At 41.4% G+C, this 16,027-nt stretch overlaps 1 protein-coding gene across 5 annotated transcripts in view; it reads right to left on the bottom strand.

Annotated features, from left to right (window-relative positions):
* Positions 1-11,534: 11,534 nt before the first annotated feature.
* The window catches only part of GK (glycerol kinase), a 37,683-nt gene continuing 33,190 nt past the window's right edge, over positions 11,535-16,027 (bottom strand). For 3 of the 5 annotated variants that reach the window (XM_041124890.1, XM_030020300.2, XM_041124891.1), the window contains 2 exons: positions 15,117-15,187; positions 11,535-14,008 (listed from right to left, as the gene is read on the bottom strand). In XM_041124890.1, the coding sequence (XP_040980824.1) occupies positions 15,144-15,187 (44 nt within the window). In that variant the 3' untranslated portion in view covers positions 11,535-14,008; positions 15,117-15,143. The remainder of the gene's footprint in view (positions 14,009-15,116; positions 15,188-16,027) is intronic. The other 2 variants (XM_030020303.2, XM_030020301.2) reach the window with 1 other exon arrangement.

Genomic DNA, 16,027 nt, shown 5'->3' on the forward strand with positions numbered 1-16,027 from the left:
TTCTCTCGATCCCAGTTCATAGTCTGGGTAACCGCTGGAGTAAACCCTCTCTTTAGACGTAGCCATGGTCCAGTCAACACGCGCCCACATCCCTAAACCTTCTTCACTTCTTCCTGCTCGCTCTGATGAAGTTTAAGCGTTTGAAAATGTTATTAATGTGCAAACAAGCCCGGATCAGACCCCAGAGACTCAATCAACAGCCCACTACACAATCTTTTTCTGGAGGAGCTACGTAAACATCACTTGGCTGATTTTAAATGACTAATCACGGCTTGGAAAAGCAATGTTCTCATCAAAAATTGTTTCTTACCAGCAATTAAGTTCTGGGGTTTTAACTGCCTTTGGGGTATTTTACATAAGCACTGCTCCTTAACTCCATCAGGAACAGCAGAAACAGAATGAAGGTTATTTTGAAATTAAAATGGCCATGCAAGGCAACAAGCACTCTGGCTCAAAACTTGATCTGGAGCTGATGGGTCATCACAGTTAATATGTAATAGATCTGTGATACAATATAAATCATACAAGTCCTGCCGGGCAGTCTGGAAAGCACAATAATTAAAAGGATTTTACATATTCATCCACCTACCCACATTTTCATTTTAGAATAGTCTGTGAACTTTTTGCATTCTAATAACGAACCGCCTTATTCACTGTTCTGCACCCCCATCAGGAAAAAAATCAAACTACAATTAAGATAATTATTCATCATATTACAGATTACATCCTAAAAAGCAGAAATTACTATTTAATTAAAAATAGGGAGTCAGGAAAATAAAAATCAGCTATTTGACATATTATGACTATATGAAGCACTGTAGTGTAAGTTTCTCTTTTAACACTTCACAAAGGGAAGTAATGGAAAAATAATTAACTTCAAGTAGAATAATCCTGACATACTCACACTACTTTACATCACAGGGAAAAATAAAAGGTACATAGAAATAAAGAGAAGATAAACTCTAGTAGACCCAACAGATTTTCTATCTAAAAGCTGTTTCCCAAAGTCCAGTTAGAGGACAGAAAAATGCTGCCAAGTCCAACAGCTCAAACACTACATGATTTGAAAAATACATTTTTTTGTATCTTCTTCTTGTGCTTGAGAAAAAGTGAAAACTAGACGCTTTAAGATATGTTTATATATATAACCACACCTGCAAGTAATAATTTTAATCCAGAACTCTAAGTACTGTGAAACTTGCATTAAAATAATTAAAGCTAACAATGGCAATCCCATTAGGCGGAAAAGTGATCCCTAGGGAGGGAGAAAGTGGAAAAGCAAAGAACCGATGGCCAGAAAACCAGCTGCAGTGCCCCGGAGGAAGGGAATAAATCCTATATATCGCCCGTGCCCCTTAGAGTATACACCTACCTACCTCCATTTGGTAAATACACCGTCCCTGGGGCAGTAATGAGACGTCGTGACTTTCCTTACCAATTAAAAGGCTAATAGCAGCAGAGAGGCTGTGGCAGTGAAGAACATCCACTCCCGCCCCGCTGGGATGAGTAATTTCCTAATGAAGAGCTTTACCTTCCACCCCAGAGTCATGGCTGTATCGTTGAAACCTGGTTTGGGTATAGCTGTAAATAATTAAATGCCACTGGCTGCAACTCATTTATTGCCCACGCAGGAGTGCCACCGGGGCTTTTCCTAATTCATTAATAAGGAGCAGCGGAGTCTCGTATTGCCAAATGGGTGAGCAGTAATCAGGAGAAAAGCATGTGCATTGGGTGAAGGAGTACGGCAGAACAGCGAATTCATCTTTAATATAATATTGGATACTGTAACACTCAGATAATACTGGATCCTGACTATATGAGGGAACAAAAAGAAGCAGGCTGACAATTCTTCCATTCGAATGAGTTTTGTGACCTTTTCCAGCCGTATCCTCAGTAATGGCACTTTGGCTCCGACTGGAGCTAATCCTGCAAAATCTGATCTTCGTATATTGGACTGCCCAAAATAAATCCCTCTTTGCCTGACAACATCTCTTTCCTGGGGAGAGCAACAAACAGCAGCTGTTGCAAAGGGCACAGCCATTCCTTTTTCTTATTTCTCAGAAACCGTCAAACTTTCTTCATCTGCAAAGATAAACCCAGAAAAACAGTGGGGAGAAAGTCTAGACCACACGAAAACCATTTCTATTTGTCCTTCCTCCTGCCAACGGAGCACAGGAGGGAAGACGAACAGATTTGGGATAAGAGGTGGAAAATAACCCCTTGGATTTGCCGGGAAGGTTTTTGACCATTCTTGAGGTTTGGATGAAAAAGCTGCCTGCAAGGAAGAAACGGGATCAGGGCTGGTAGCCAGACACCATTACCCCCTGCCCGCCAGCTTCTGCCTGCCCTATCAGTGAGATAACGCGGACCTAAGCCTAATAAATACGTATGGCAACTCCTCGGTTAGGTGGCAGGGTGGAGCAGCATCAGACAACCTCCGTCACGTTAGGCAAAGGGTTGCGACCGATGGCTAAACCTCCAAAGAGTTATCATTGATTGGTATTTAGTCCGAGTCAAAGTCAGAGCGCGCTTGCAGAAAAACAAGTCTTTGGGGAAATTTTAGTGTGCTTGGCCACCACCACCTTCTCGTAGCTTGCCCTAAAAAATCAGATTATTTTGCAAATTATGCGGCTTTGACAGCCTCGATGTCGCAGAGCCCGGCCAGCGCTCAGCCTGCCTTTTGCTGCAGCTGTGGCTTTTGGGGCAGATCAGGGGGAAAACAGGGGCTCTCCGGAGAGCTGCGGTTGCGGAGCCAAGTCCCGTGTATGGAAAAAGGAGGGAACGTAATAAAAGGCGTAAGTCCTTTTGATATAAAAGTTACAGGTCCGCTTGTGGAGGAGCCAGGAGAAAGGGGGTTCGAGCCCACACGATGCAGGAGGGCTTCTCTCACTCGCTCTCTGGTTTTTGCACAGGTCGTTCAGGCAACGGAAGGGAACATCACCCAAAGGAAAAGAAAATTTGTTGAACGTTACCCACCGGTGCCTTGCTTGACAAAATATAGAAGGAAACCTCAGAAAATCCAGCTTCATTTTGCCAGAAAGCTGTAATCTGGAGTCAGTTGGGTGAGAACTGGGAAAATGAAGCTACGGCTCCGAAAAGGAGGCAGAAGGGAGGAGGGAGGGAAGGGCAAGTGGAAGTGATGAGAGCACCACCTCCACGCTCAAGCTGTTAATGATATCCACCTGTTTTTCACCACTGAGAATATTAGTTTCCTCCCTCTGAAAGTTAAGGTAATGCATTCTATTAAACAGGAAAGAGTTTGAAGTGACTAATAGCCACTCTTGTGCAGAGGTTTCGGCATGGTATTTTTATACTTCTCCTTCCTACTCCATCAGTAAAGCGGCAGAGAAAGCCATGTTGAGTAGCGTTACACAATTAATGCAATTTACGCACTGGCATTTTCCATCAATAACCTTTTGCCGAGATTTAATTATAAAACTTGGTGGACTGCTTTTACATACCGAAACAAATTTTAATTAAAACTTTTGAAGTGTTTTAATTCAACTTCCTTTACACAATTTGCTTGATAAATTTGATAAACAATTGCAATGACGGTACTCTGGATTTTTTTTTCATTGGTTTTATTTTTGTCAAGAACCCTAGCAGGTTTCTAAATGTCACCCGGGCAAAGCCGACGTGAAGTGAATGGCGGAGCGGGAGCTGCCCTTGGCTGCCATCCCGTCTTTGACCAAACGACGCGTATCTGTCCAGGTCCTGCCGTTTGCGAGCGACAGCCCTGAGCAAAAGCATCCCAGACCCCTGGCGTGCCCCCGGGGTGAGTTACTCAGCCCTACCGCGAGCACGGTGCTTGGTTTTTAGGGGAAGCAAGGAGAACACCAGACCGTTAGACGTAACGAATAACCGAGGTGGGAATCTTTTTACTGCCTCACGGTCGGAGGGAGTTAGCGGAGCTGGCGTGGGCGGCTTGCTGTGCTACCACACGGGGGAAAGCAGGATTTTGCGTCCCATTGCTGGCTCTGTGCTCCCAGGGGAATTCCAGCTGCACTCACAGCGGGGACGGGATGAAGCCCTTACTGGTCCTGATGGGGTAAGGGCGAGGCTTAAATCTCTGTACAACTGCAGGCATCACAAACAGGATGAATATATCCGTAATTAAGTAGGGTTAAGAGACCCTCCCCTTCTTCATCTCCACTAGAATACCCAACATGGTATTTTTAAAATGGCTATACAGCACAGTAACGAATAACTGAGTGATGTTTACCGCACTGCAATCGCCTAGCACACGTATTAAGAAATGGTTAGTTGGATTTAAGTCTTACTCTGAGTCGTTTAAACACGCAGGGGGTGCCCACAACAAAACAGCCGGTGAATAAAGAGGAGAAAAATAAAGGAAAGAAAATGACTGAACGGGATCCACAGTGCCAGGTTGTTACCTGACTGATTCAGCCACCGGTCGCTGACAGAACACCGGTGTCCTCGCGGGTTGTTTGCCCATCTCCTGACAACGGGGTGAGGAACTCTTTCAGGATCCGGTAGACAAGTAGCTACAGGAGGACAAAGTGTAATCTCAGCGGACATCCTGATGCCCGAAGAGGTGGTCCAGGGTTAGTTGGCGACAAGAATCCCCTTGCGTATGTGGCACACAGCTGCCCGTGCACAGCTTTTTTGGGGAATAAACAAAGGGCTTCTGTTCGTCATACTGCCAACTGAGCACCTTTAATTACTAATGAAATTAGCTTTCCTTAGAAAATAATGCAGTCAACAAGTGTCTTTTTTTATTATTATTATAAACAGCCGGTGCTTTTCAGCAAAAGCAAAATGTGGTTAAGAAAGCTAACACAATTCTCTGGTCCTTTGTTAAGAAAAACAATTGTGCTTTGAACTTTTAATGAATCAAAAGCTTCAGATTTAAAGCAGAACTTACCATAACCATATAGAAGGTTTTTTTATATTGCAGTTGTTTATAAACTACATAATCATTTGCAGTTTTCTCTCAAGTCACTTGTGGCCTTAACTTAACGCTAACCTAGGCAGCACTAGCAAATGATGAAAAAGTCAAAGCAGCGAAACAAACGTATGTTTGTTGAAAATGAACATAGTAAATATCTGTGCAAAAGGCTTTTGAGTACAAAACATGTCTTACTTAAATAATAAGAGTCCCATGCATAGGGCCAGCAATGTCTAGTTACTCAGCTGATCACATAAGAGTTTCATTTTTACAGTTAGGACCACATTTCCTTAACGTCTGCTCTGGTCGGAAAACGACAGTGGTGACAACTCTGGTTTTTTGTTCTTTGGAAAATTTCCACCATATGGGCTGCTAGCAAAGGTCAATCTAAGGAACAAAGGGGACTGGAAGACTCAATCAATCTTACCTGTGCACATCTCCAAATGAAGTGATACCATCACCTGAGGGCTTTTTTAAAATTCCTTTAATTAATTCCTTTCTCATAGTCTTTAAAAGTTTGTCTTCACTGAAGAAACATTACTTTTGAATGGACTATATTTATTCTACTTTGTTTAAATTAGAAGCATTATGTGACTTGGCCTGAAAAACTATCTATTAAAATGACTCTGATAACAGTCTGGTTTAGTTCAAGCCCAGGACACCAAGGCTATGTCTGCAAAAGGATTGCTTAATGCAGAGAAATAAGATTGCAGGGAAGCAATTTTGCTGTGGTAATACAGAGGGTTTAGATCAGTCCCCACCTAAAATGCCAACGAAGCCAATAAAAGCACAGCATCGCCACTGTGTCTGATGTATGTGGGTGCTAAGATATCAACCGAGCAAAGTATCCATATGCCCACGGGTAGCACAGCTCTGCTGGCAAAGGGTTACGGTGGGGGCCCGACGGCAGCACGGACGTTGGGATGGAGAGGGAGTATTTGAATTTATACAAATGCAAGTATACAGCCCATCAAAGACTTCTTTTTTTTTTTTCTCTCCTGAATGCCGTTTTCCAGAAGCAGTACTCTGCTCTTGTCATGATATAAGCCAGCTCCTTAAAAAAAAAACTTATCCTGAACCCCAACGAACACGCAATGTGGACTTCAGCGTAACTCTTCGTTAGATCATCCCTCCGTAGAGTCTCTTTCTTTTGGACTGTAGCTACATGGCCGCGCGTCAAGGTGCAAGAGGAAGGATTAGCTCTATAAAGGAGAATAAGGAGTACGTATGCTCTGAAGAAAGTATCTGTAAAGTCTGATGCTGTCTGGCATCTAGATGCATGATTACATATGCCCTGAGGCTGCCAGACGTTATCTCCCTACAGAAGCAGGGTGAGGGCACAGATGGAGAACCCCCAGCTTCTTGTTCCTGTTCTGAAACGGGAATGCTTTCACTGACGTGGAGTCCTCACTCAAAGTGGTGGAGTAGATACGCAAACCCAACATAATGAACAAACAGCTGTTAGCAGCCTTCCGAATGGATAAAATGTTTGTGGTTTTTTTCAGGGCTGGAGAAGAGAGAGAGAGGCATCTTGGAGATGCCTGGGCAAAGGTTGTAGCTCAGTGTAATTTCAAGCACCACAATGATGAGAACCCACGCCTTATGCACTACAAACCCTCTAACTTCAAAATATAATTAAAAAAAAAAAAAAAGGAGGCATGGATCCTACTTACGTCCTTTTTCTTCACTATGGAACATCAGTTCATTTCAAAGTCCAGGCAGTGTCCAAGATTAAAAACCCATAGAGAGAAAGAAATTACCTAATTATACTTTAATGGCTACTTTGTGCCTACGGACTATTAGGTCTGTGCGTAACCTTGGCACTGGAACTTCATGACTTCTGAGTGAAAATTCGTAACATTAACAGTCTTAGGGGAATTTCTGTAAACGAGAATTACCACACCTCTTGTTTTTTTTTTTTTATTATGAAAGAGCTCGCTGTCTTTCCTCATATGTGTTTAGTACTACACATTTACTGCAAACTAGTTTGGCAGTCCTGACCTACAGTGTGTAAATGAACTGCTCATATGCTGATGTTATCTTTGCTTCTATTGGAAGGTAGTACAGCTGTGACTCAGGTTTTTGCATAAGTATTTAAATTACGATTTCACCATTTTCATTTTGAGAATACTGTGCCAAATGCTGCTGTGATAGCTTCAACAAATGCCACTTTGAAAGGCAAGTGGGAACAACTGATTCTTTTTTTAAATGAAGCTATAACAAAATTTCCCAACAATTTCAGATATTCAAGGATATTCTGTAACCCAGTATCATCTCAATGTTATGACCTTCAACCATCCTGTTGCTTGTTACATTGATCTACTACTGTGTTAAGCTGGGTTCTGAACTGCTAAAAATCTGGTATGTTTTTTTCTATCTTTCCTAAGTGCTTATCTATCTCTCACAACAAATAATAAAACTGTACCTGCATATTCCAATATAAAACGTGCACATAAATTGGGACTTGGTATTTTGCATACTCATGAGTAAACAAATAACCTACTTCAAGAATAGCAAATAAAATCTTTCAGCACTATTATAATATGTTTAATTTAATTGATTATTTAATTAATATGAATTTTACTTCTTAACATTTAGAAGCTTGACAAACCCTGCATTGTATACACTTGTTTGTTGGTGTAATATCAGCAGTGAAACAAAAAGACTTGGTATCAATCAAAGAAATGATCACAAGGTCTAAAATCTCTTGCTGGGTATGACAGCCCTTGACAGCTCTTGAGTTAAAAGTTCATCAATGAGCTGAAACCCAAACCAAGGTAAGGTACAATTTGTTTACTTTAAGGCTGATGTATTAGAGGGTCACAGGATAGAGGCATCACATTGTACACGAAGTGGTTTGCACCTTGGTGAAGATTAACTAGAGTCCCAGTAAGAATAGCTTGCGTCGGTAATACAAACCTATTTCCTGGGGGGCGAGTGTCTTGCAGAGACTTAATAATACATTTCTTGAAGTTTAACTGAGACACAATAATCATTATTTAGAGAGCAATATTAAAGTTATCATCATGTATTTTGCTTCATGATGAAGACAGGCTTCTTGCACATTCCAGACAGGTCACGAACCCCCCTTTTCCCCTTCTTACTTAAAACAAAACCAAAAAACCTGTAGAATATCTGATGCCTCCAGTATTTGTAGGGTGAGAGCTCTAGAAGCTTTTCTCCTCTTTAAAGCAGTTTCTTCCACTGAAGAGTCAGTTCTTCAGCACTGAAGAATTGATTCTTCTTGAAAAACCAAGGTTGACAAGCAGCACTGGCACATTCATTTCCATAAACTGCTGTCCACAAAAGACTTGGAGTTAGATTCTAGTTATAAGCAGACAGAGATTGAAACCATTTACGTAGTTTTTCAAGTAACCTTCCTTCAAAGGGGGCAGCACTCAGCTTTAGTATTTGTGGAAGAAAATAATGTTGACACTGAAACATCATGCGGGGGCGGGGGCATTAATATTTGTGTTACGCATCCTCTCAGCTGTAAGCTGAATCCTGTTGCTGGACATGGAGTAGGAATACAGAAGGGATTTCTGCGCTCATAAAAGCTGATGACAAACAGTTCATGAATCTTGAATTCCTCTGTATCAAACAGAAAGCTCTATGGCAGGTTTTCAGTAACCCGCTCACCTGCAAGACAGCAGCGATATACTCAAGACTCCTGAAGCTGTTTATGAAGTAGCATAGGAAATGTGGGTGCTGTTGAGCACCCCGACTAACCCATCCTGTCGCCAAAACAAACAGAAGACAACTCCAAGGGCTTCAGAGGTGCGAGGGAAAACGCTTGCTCCAGACAGCGACAACTGCTCACCGAAGCCGTCCTGTCTGCAAGCTCTTTTCTAGTTGCACAAGACCCAAGAAGGGTATAGGTGGTCAGGAAGCTAGAGCTGCTGGATCATCACTTCTCAGAGTGCTCCATCCCTGCAGAACTGAAAAGTACCGATGCTGGAGATCCTTCCAACTGAAGTGAATGTGCTTTCAAGGATAGTCAGAGAAGGAACGCCCAGATCAGCAGCCCATGGATTTAAAGAAAAAAACCCCACCAAACCCACAAAGAAATGACTCCCAAACTGATGTCTTCCCGTTACAAAAATTTAAGGAAACCATGTTTTTACATTTTGCTAACTACAGTTTAACTGTGGTCTCTGTGGAAGCACGTTATCCCATGCTTGCCTTTCGGGTTGCTTTGAAGTACCTGGTGGTATAATCCCCTATGAAAAATGGAGTATTAGACTAAAGCAATTGGGAATCTGAAAAAGTCATTTTGCTTAAACTCCGACTAGCAACTGCTTGAAAGATTATCTCTCAAAACTAAGACAACTAAGGTAATAAGCCCACACAATAGGCCTGACTCTTCCAAAACAAATACGTACATAGGGTAACACAGTAATAATGCCAGTTGAATAACGCTGAAATAGAACAGTGGGTGAAAACTGATTCATACGGAGCGAACTGGTTTTGTCCAAGTAAACCAGCATTTCCTTTTCCCTGGCCTTTATTATGAGCTGGCTCAAGCCTTCAGCGTGTGCTGGAGACAAGCGGTGGCTGACCTCATCCCAGACGGGCTGAGCCGGGGCAGCACCTCTGATCCACCGGTTGCAGCACCCCTGATCCACTGGTCCCAGCCCCTGCTCCCAGCAGGGTCAGCGAGAGCAGGGCCGTGTCCCATCGGGTTCTGAGTAGCTTGAAGGATGGAGACACCACCACGTCTCTGAGCAGCCTGCTCCCCTGTGTGACCACCCTCAGAGGAAAAAAACGTTTGCTTTTGTTTGAATGGAATTTCTTGTTTCACTTTGTGCGCGTTGCCTCTCGTCCTGTCACCGGTCGCCACAGAGAAGGGTCTGGCTCCACGGCCTTTAGTCCCTGCATCAGGTGTTTCTATATGAGCTTTCTCCCAGCTGAGCAGTCCCAGATCTCCCGGCTTCTCCTATACGACAGATGCTCCAACCCTTTAACCACCTTCGTGGCCTATCGCTCTGGTATGTCCGTGTCTCTCTCGTACTGGCGATCCCGGAGCTGGACCCAGCACTCCAGACGTGTCCCACCAGGGCTGATGAGAGGGGAAGGATCACCTCCCTCCATCTGCTGGCGATGCTCTGCCTGACACAGCCCAGGGTGCTGTTGGTCTTCTTTCTTGCAATTGCTGCCTCGTGTTCGACTTGGTGTCCGCCAGGACTTTTTCTACAAAGCGGCGTCCCAGCGGGCTGGCCCCCAGCCTGTCCCGGTGCACGGGGTTGTTTCTCCCAGGGGCAGGACTTGGCACTTCCCCTTGTTGAACTTCACGACGTTCCCGTCAGCCCATTTCTCCAGCCTGTCGAGGTCCCTCTGGACAGCATAGGAAAATCATTCCAGCAATGTTCTTGTGTCATTTCCGGGCTTTAAAGGGCTGCTACTCATCTGCATGCCCTTATCTCCAGGATTGATGAGTCCTACTTCCCTAAATGCCAGTCAAGTATAATAACAAGGAAAAAAAAAAATCATACTGGGCCTGTGCTACAGCTCGTAATGGGCTGGCATTCCAAGAGCTACAGATCCAGGCTTCTTTAGATGGAAAGATTATGGCTTGGATGCTGGTATGGCTATCAAGAAGCTTGCTTGTATAGAGTTCCAATAATAGACCAGACAGTGTATTAGCTTTTGTTGAACAAAAGTTCTTTATATGTATAAATTTCTGGTACTAAGTACATTAATAAAGTTCTCATCTCATAATACTCCAGCTTGATGAATCATGAAATTTGAGTATGCTCTTGTGCAGCACAGCTAAGGGCAAGGCTGTAATTTTGCCGTGTGAAAGGAAGACACCAGAGCCTCACGAGCAGAGGGAGAAGTCTGACATTGAGCAATTACATGTGACCTAAAGTTTCTGTGTGATGTGATATATAAATGCCCTTTTCTTTTTGGAGGGTGGGTGTGTGTGTGTGTGTTTCTGACTCACACAACTGATTTCGATATAGGGACTAAAGACTTTGTGAAGACTGTGGATGAAGGCTGTATCCTTGGCATAATTATGCAGCACTAGACGTGCAGAATACAACTGGGAGCTACAGAGAGACAGAACAAACAAGAATCTGGCAGGCACACTCCATACAGGCACCCTCCACACATACACACACCCCCACGCTTCTTCTTTAAAATAACAGAAATACCTTCCGCTCCTGCCTAGTCCCCCCTGCAATGTTTTCTATTCCATCAACATTTCCTCCCCCAGCTCAGAATGGCTTTTTAATCTGTGGCAATTACCAGACCATGGTGTAAGAGCAAAAACCGTTTGGCCTGTTGGCTGGCCGTGTTGTTCAGATCGGACCTGTTTTAGGACCGTGTTCCTTTTCGTCGTTTTACTTGTGTTTTCCTGCTTTTTCCTGAATATGGAGGGACTTGAGGAAATGTAGTTTCTAATCCAGTCCTTGAAACTGAATATATCAGTGAAACGCAGGATGCAGTACTGCAGGTATTTGATCTGTGTATATGAGTAAGTTAAAGCATGTGTCTGTGATACTTAAAGAGGGCGCTCTGTTGTTTAATATGCATCAGCGTATACTAATGCCTCATGTAAAAAACATCAATGAAAATGTGTCTGAAAGATAATGTGCAAGAATAAACTGACAGCTTACAACAATTTATTTAGGGTATTTTAATACCAAGTTAATGCATTTCTCAAGTAAGAATTTATAAATCTGGTAATTTATAGAAAAAAATAAATCACAGCTTCACAAAAAGCTAACTTTCAACAGTTTGTCCCCTCCCCCCCAAGACGCAGTTTACAATATATTTCAACTATGTTGGTAGAAAGTCATCAGTGGTGTGAAATTCTTACAAAATATTTGCAACAGCAATTGAAAAGAAAATAATGATTTTTACTCAGTGAAAAAGTAACAGGAATTGTGTTTCCCAGTAAAAGATAAGTCAGAAAAGCAGCAAAAAAATCTCCCTCCTCCTTATTATGTGCTACCTTTCCCCCTGCTACATACGTCATTGGCAAAGGCAACACTTCAGCATTAATCGTTCCCAGGTTCAGTACTTCAGTGTTTTTGGCAAGAAGTCGTACTCAGAAGTCCCGTGTTTGAGGTGTGTGCTGCCCTCGCCCTGCGTGCTCCAAAGGCTGCTGTTACTCCTGTTCCTTGGGGTAAGGTGGGATCAGCAACAGCTCCCAGTAAAGCTAAGGAGCATAAAGATTTTTCTATGGGTTCCTGTTCATTTTTCACTCTTTCTTCACCTCTCCAATACAAACTGGAAAACCCAGAAATTTTAGTTGTCACACCTCACATTTGAGTATTTACAGGAGATATGGGATTTGAATGATGTTATATTTTCACCCGTGCACAAAAAAATCCCTTCTGTGGAATTTATACACGCAACCACAGGACGAAAAATGTTCCTTCTCTAACTTCTTAACTAAAAGTCACATTTTCAAAGGTCATTGCACTTGATAATAAAAAGGCAATTAATATGCATTTGATATTAAATATATTGTATAGACCTGAACTTCTGTGCAATCCATTGCTTCAGACACACACATATTTAACGTCTTTTTAAAAACTAAGCCTCTAATCAGTTTAACAAAGAAAAAACTTTTTAAAGACTATTTTTTTAAAGACAAAAATCTTTAAGAACAAACGCACACACAAAAAAGCTCCCTTTAACTCCTAGTGCATTTAAACACACCTTTGAAATTCCCCATGTTGTTCCCACATTTAACCTCGCTATCATTCTATACTGATCTAATGACAGTATACAAGAACACATTTTCTCTGACGTAACCAATAAGGCTGGCATTCATCATGCTGTTGGTACAAACAGGAAAGCTGAAGATAAGATTATCGCCTCACTCTGTTACCTACGGAGGACAAAAAGTTTCAAAGTGGACGCAACTCACTTGTCACGCATGTTGCCTGTGAATTCCAGTGGCCCATTTCAGATGCCAAGTGCTTACTCTTCCAAGCCAGGGTTTTGGGTTGTCTCAGCGTATTTTGTGACAACTTGCTGTTAAAACTATGGACATGGAAACTGAAAGGGAGATTTTGGTCCCTGAGATATACTAAGTGAGATCAAGAACTAAAGCACTGATATTTAATTTGGAGTGGACCCTCTCTAAGGAAAACTAAGTTAGCTTCAACTTTCAAAAGTTTAACAAATAGTCACTAAAATATCCTTAAGCAGGATGACAGAATATATGCAGTATTGGTCAAGAAAAGTGCATTGTACAGAGTAGTTTTAAGAGTTATCAGTTGCTGAGGACCAAGAAGCTGTCCTGTCAATAGCATGCTGTATCGAAATTGTCTTTCCAAACTAACACAAAAGCACAAGAACATGAAACATGACCTTAACCGAAATATCTATTTGCTCCTATCTCTTTAAATGTACAGACTTAAGTGTCTTAAATACTTATAATGGGCAAACTGACTGCATATGCCAGAAGCCAAACCAAACTTTTTAACTTTGTAATTGATCATTTCAACAGTACTCTGTGGACCATATCAGCAGCCTCTTCATTGCCAAACCAGTGGCTATGTGTGCTACTGAAAATACATTTTGAGCTAGTGTTTAAAAGGTTTATACCACTGAAGGTGTTTCAGACCAGCGGCCACTACAATAAAACATCTTTGGCAACCATAGACATATGAAAGATAATTCACAGCAGCTGGAAGAATTGTAAGATGTTTACAAAGTCCTACAGTGCACCATTAACTCTCTGCAGTGTGTTGTATAAAGTACCAAACCCCTGAAAAGGATAGCTAAACATCTGATGTCATTACCTCAGAAGTTGCAGGGTTTTGTTATACCAACTTTCTCAAACAAAGCTAGGGCTTGTGAAATTTTAGAGGATGATGTGAGAGAGTCCACGCAAAGGCCTCCACTGCAGTTGGAGTTGATGAGGAAGGGAGCAGAGTAACGAAGGGCTGAAGACGTAAGTTTCAGTGTACCACTGGGAGGTTACTCAGGGACTGGCAACAGATGGATTCATGAATGTATTTAGTCACACAAGTAGTATAATCACATTGGTGGTGGAATCTCTTCAGACAACAAAACAAAACGAAACAAAGAAATCAGCTGCATCCAGAGAGTCCACTAAGCAGTCTCATTTACCAGTACCTTAAATAAGAAAGAATGTGCATTAGTAACATAGAATTTACTCTAAAGCATTAATAACACTCTATAACACAGCTGAGCCACGAGGGGAATTCAGTGTAACCATCTTTTGTTTTCAATTAATGCAGTTATAAATTAGATGTATCTTGTGACACCAGATAAGCCAGCACTTAAGTGTGTGGGATATGCATATAGCAGGAGAGAAGAGACCACACTATTAAGATGGGTAAATTTTTAACAAGTAGAAGAATTGAAGGAAGGTACTCTAAGCTTATTTTTTCTGAATATGAGCTCAGCTTTCAGAAATTTGGGAAATATTATTGCAACTAACTTGCAGAACTGCATAGTGATCCCTGTATGTAAATTAGTATGCAATTTGACAGTAACTATCACAGTGCAAGAAACTAAAAAGGAAAAAAAGAATCTTAAAAAAAAAACCCAAAGGGTATTTAAGCAGGAAGAATACAGTATTACTATCAGCACTGACACCTTATTCTGTGAGAACAAAGTCAAAGAACTGTATACCCCAGAAGTCACATAAGATCCCGTAGATATCCAATCCCTACTTATATCTCACGTGAGAGCTGCCAATTTAAGCATGCAAAGGCATTTCTTTAAATTTGAGTCTAATAAAATATAGTATCACTTTCAGTTAACTCCCACCCACCGAAAAAGTACAGCTACAGAATATGTTGAAACTTCTCAGATGTCCGCTTCCAAAACTAGTGTGAAAAACTTAATAGAGTCTTAGCACAAGGACACCAGTCACTACACACTACTTGCTTTAATAGTGAAATAAACCAAAATATTTGGCCCTTTCTCCTCTGGGAGAGAAGAATGAAGATCATAAAGTAAGGTACAAGTAATTGACCTGATTTTGATGAAATTACAAAATGATATCATGAAATACAGTATTGTTCTTCATATTCAGTCAAGAGGTGCTGCATGAGAAGGAAGTTAGTTTAGTAGTTCTGCAAATGGGTTTTTGCCATGTTAGTGTTCTTTATTCTGCCACAGCAGATTTTTCCTTCACATTTCAGTAGCTGTAAAATCATGGCCCTGCCCTTCAGAGACATGTTCAACAACAGCACTGTTGCCATGCAAGACTTACTGCTGTTTCAGCACATGAAGGATGAATTCAATCCTCAGTAGATTCAATCCTCAAACCTGCTATACTGATGACTGCATTGGAGTTCCAGTGTTTCATTAAAAGATAAAATGTAACAAATTAATTAATGGAGTTCCTGTACTGAATTGGAAGGAAAGTCTGGTCAGCTAGTTCTGGCTTTTAAAAGCAAAAGGATATTTACCAGAGTAAATATCTAAGGGGGGAGCAGCCCTGCTCCAATCAGCAACACAAATTCTGTATGTCATGTCCTATCCTAACACGTAGCTGAGCAAAACTACAACCTGTACATATCATCACTGATGCTATTCTTTGTTAGACATCATCATTTTTAAAACAAGTAACAGCTGGAAATTTCTTGCAACTTCTCCTGTCCCCAAGCTTACCATGCAAATAATATGCCAATATATTGGTATATAAAGTACCTATATCGGTATATATAGTAACTATATATATATACAGTAACAGTAACTATACCAATAGTTATCTGTAGTTAACTATACTAATAGTTACTGTTATCTGAAAACAAGGGCAAAAATGGGTTCTGAAGGCCGGAGGCAGTTGAGATGAAAATGTTTTCCACTTGTGGGTCAGAAAGTCACTGACAAGCTTAGGGAAAGGACAAAAAAAAATATCTTTTTTTATGAGTTCCAGCAGTGCAAGTTTAGATATTTATAGGCAGGTTACTGATTAGTAGTTTTTAAAAAGCAATAAGCCCAGAATTTAAGTTGCTTATCTGCCCACTTAACACTGATCTTCATATTATTTTAGGTGTCCTTCATGTGGTGAAGAACCTGACCTGGAATTAATATTCAAGTTGCTTAGTTCAGCTTGTTAAAAATTTACCCACTTATTCACAGCTGGTTTTATTTTATTCTTCATAATCAAGATTGTTC

The sequence above is a fragment of the Aquila chrysaetos genome, chromosome 7 (assembly GCF_900496995.4).
Source record: "Aquila chrysaetos chrysaetos chromosome 7, bAquChr1.4, whole genome shotgun sequence".
NCBI lineage: Eukaryota > Metazoa > Chordata > Aves > Accipitriformes > Accipitridae > Aquila > Aquila chrysaetos.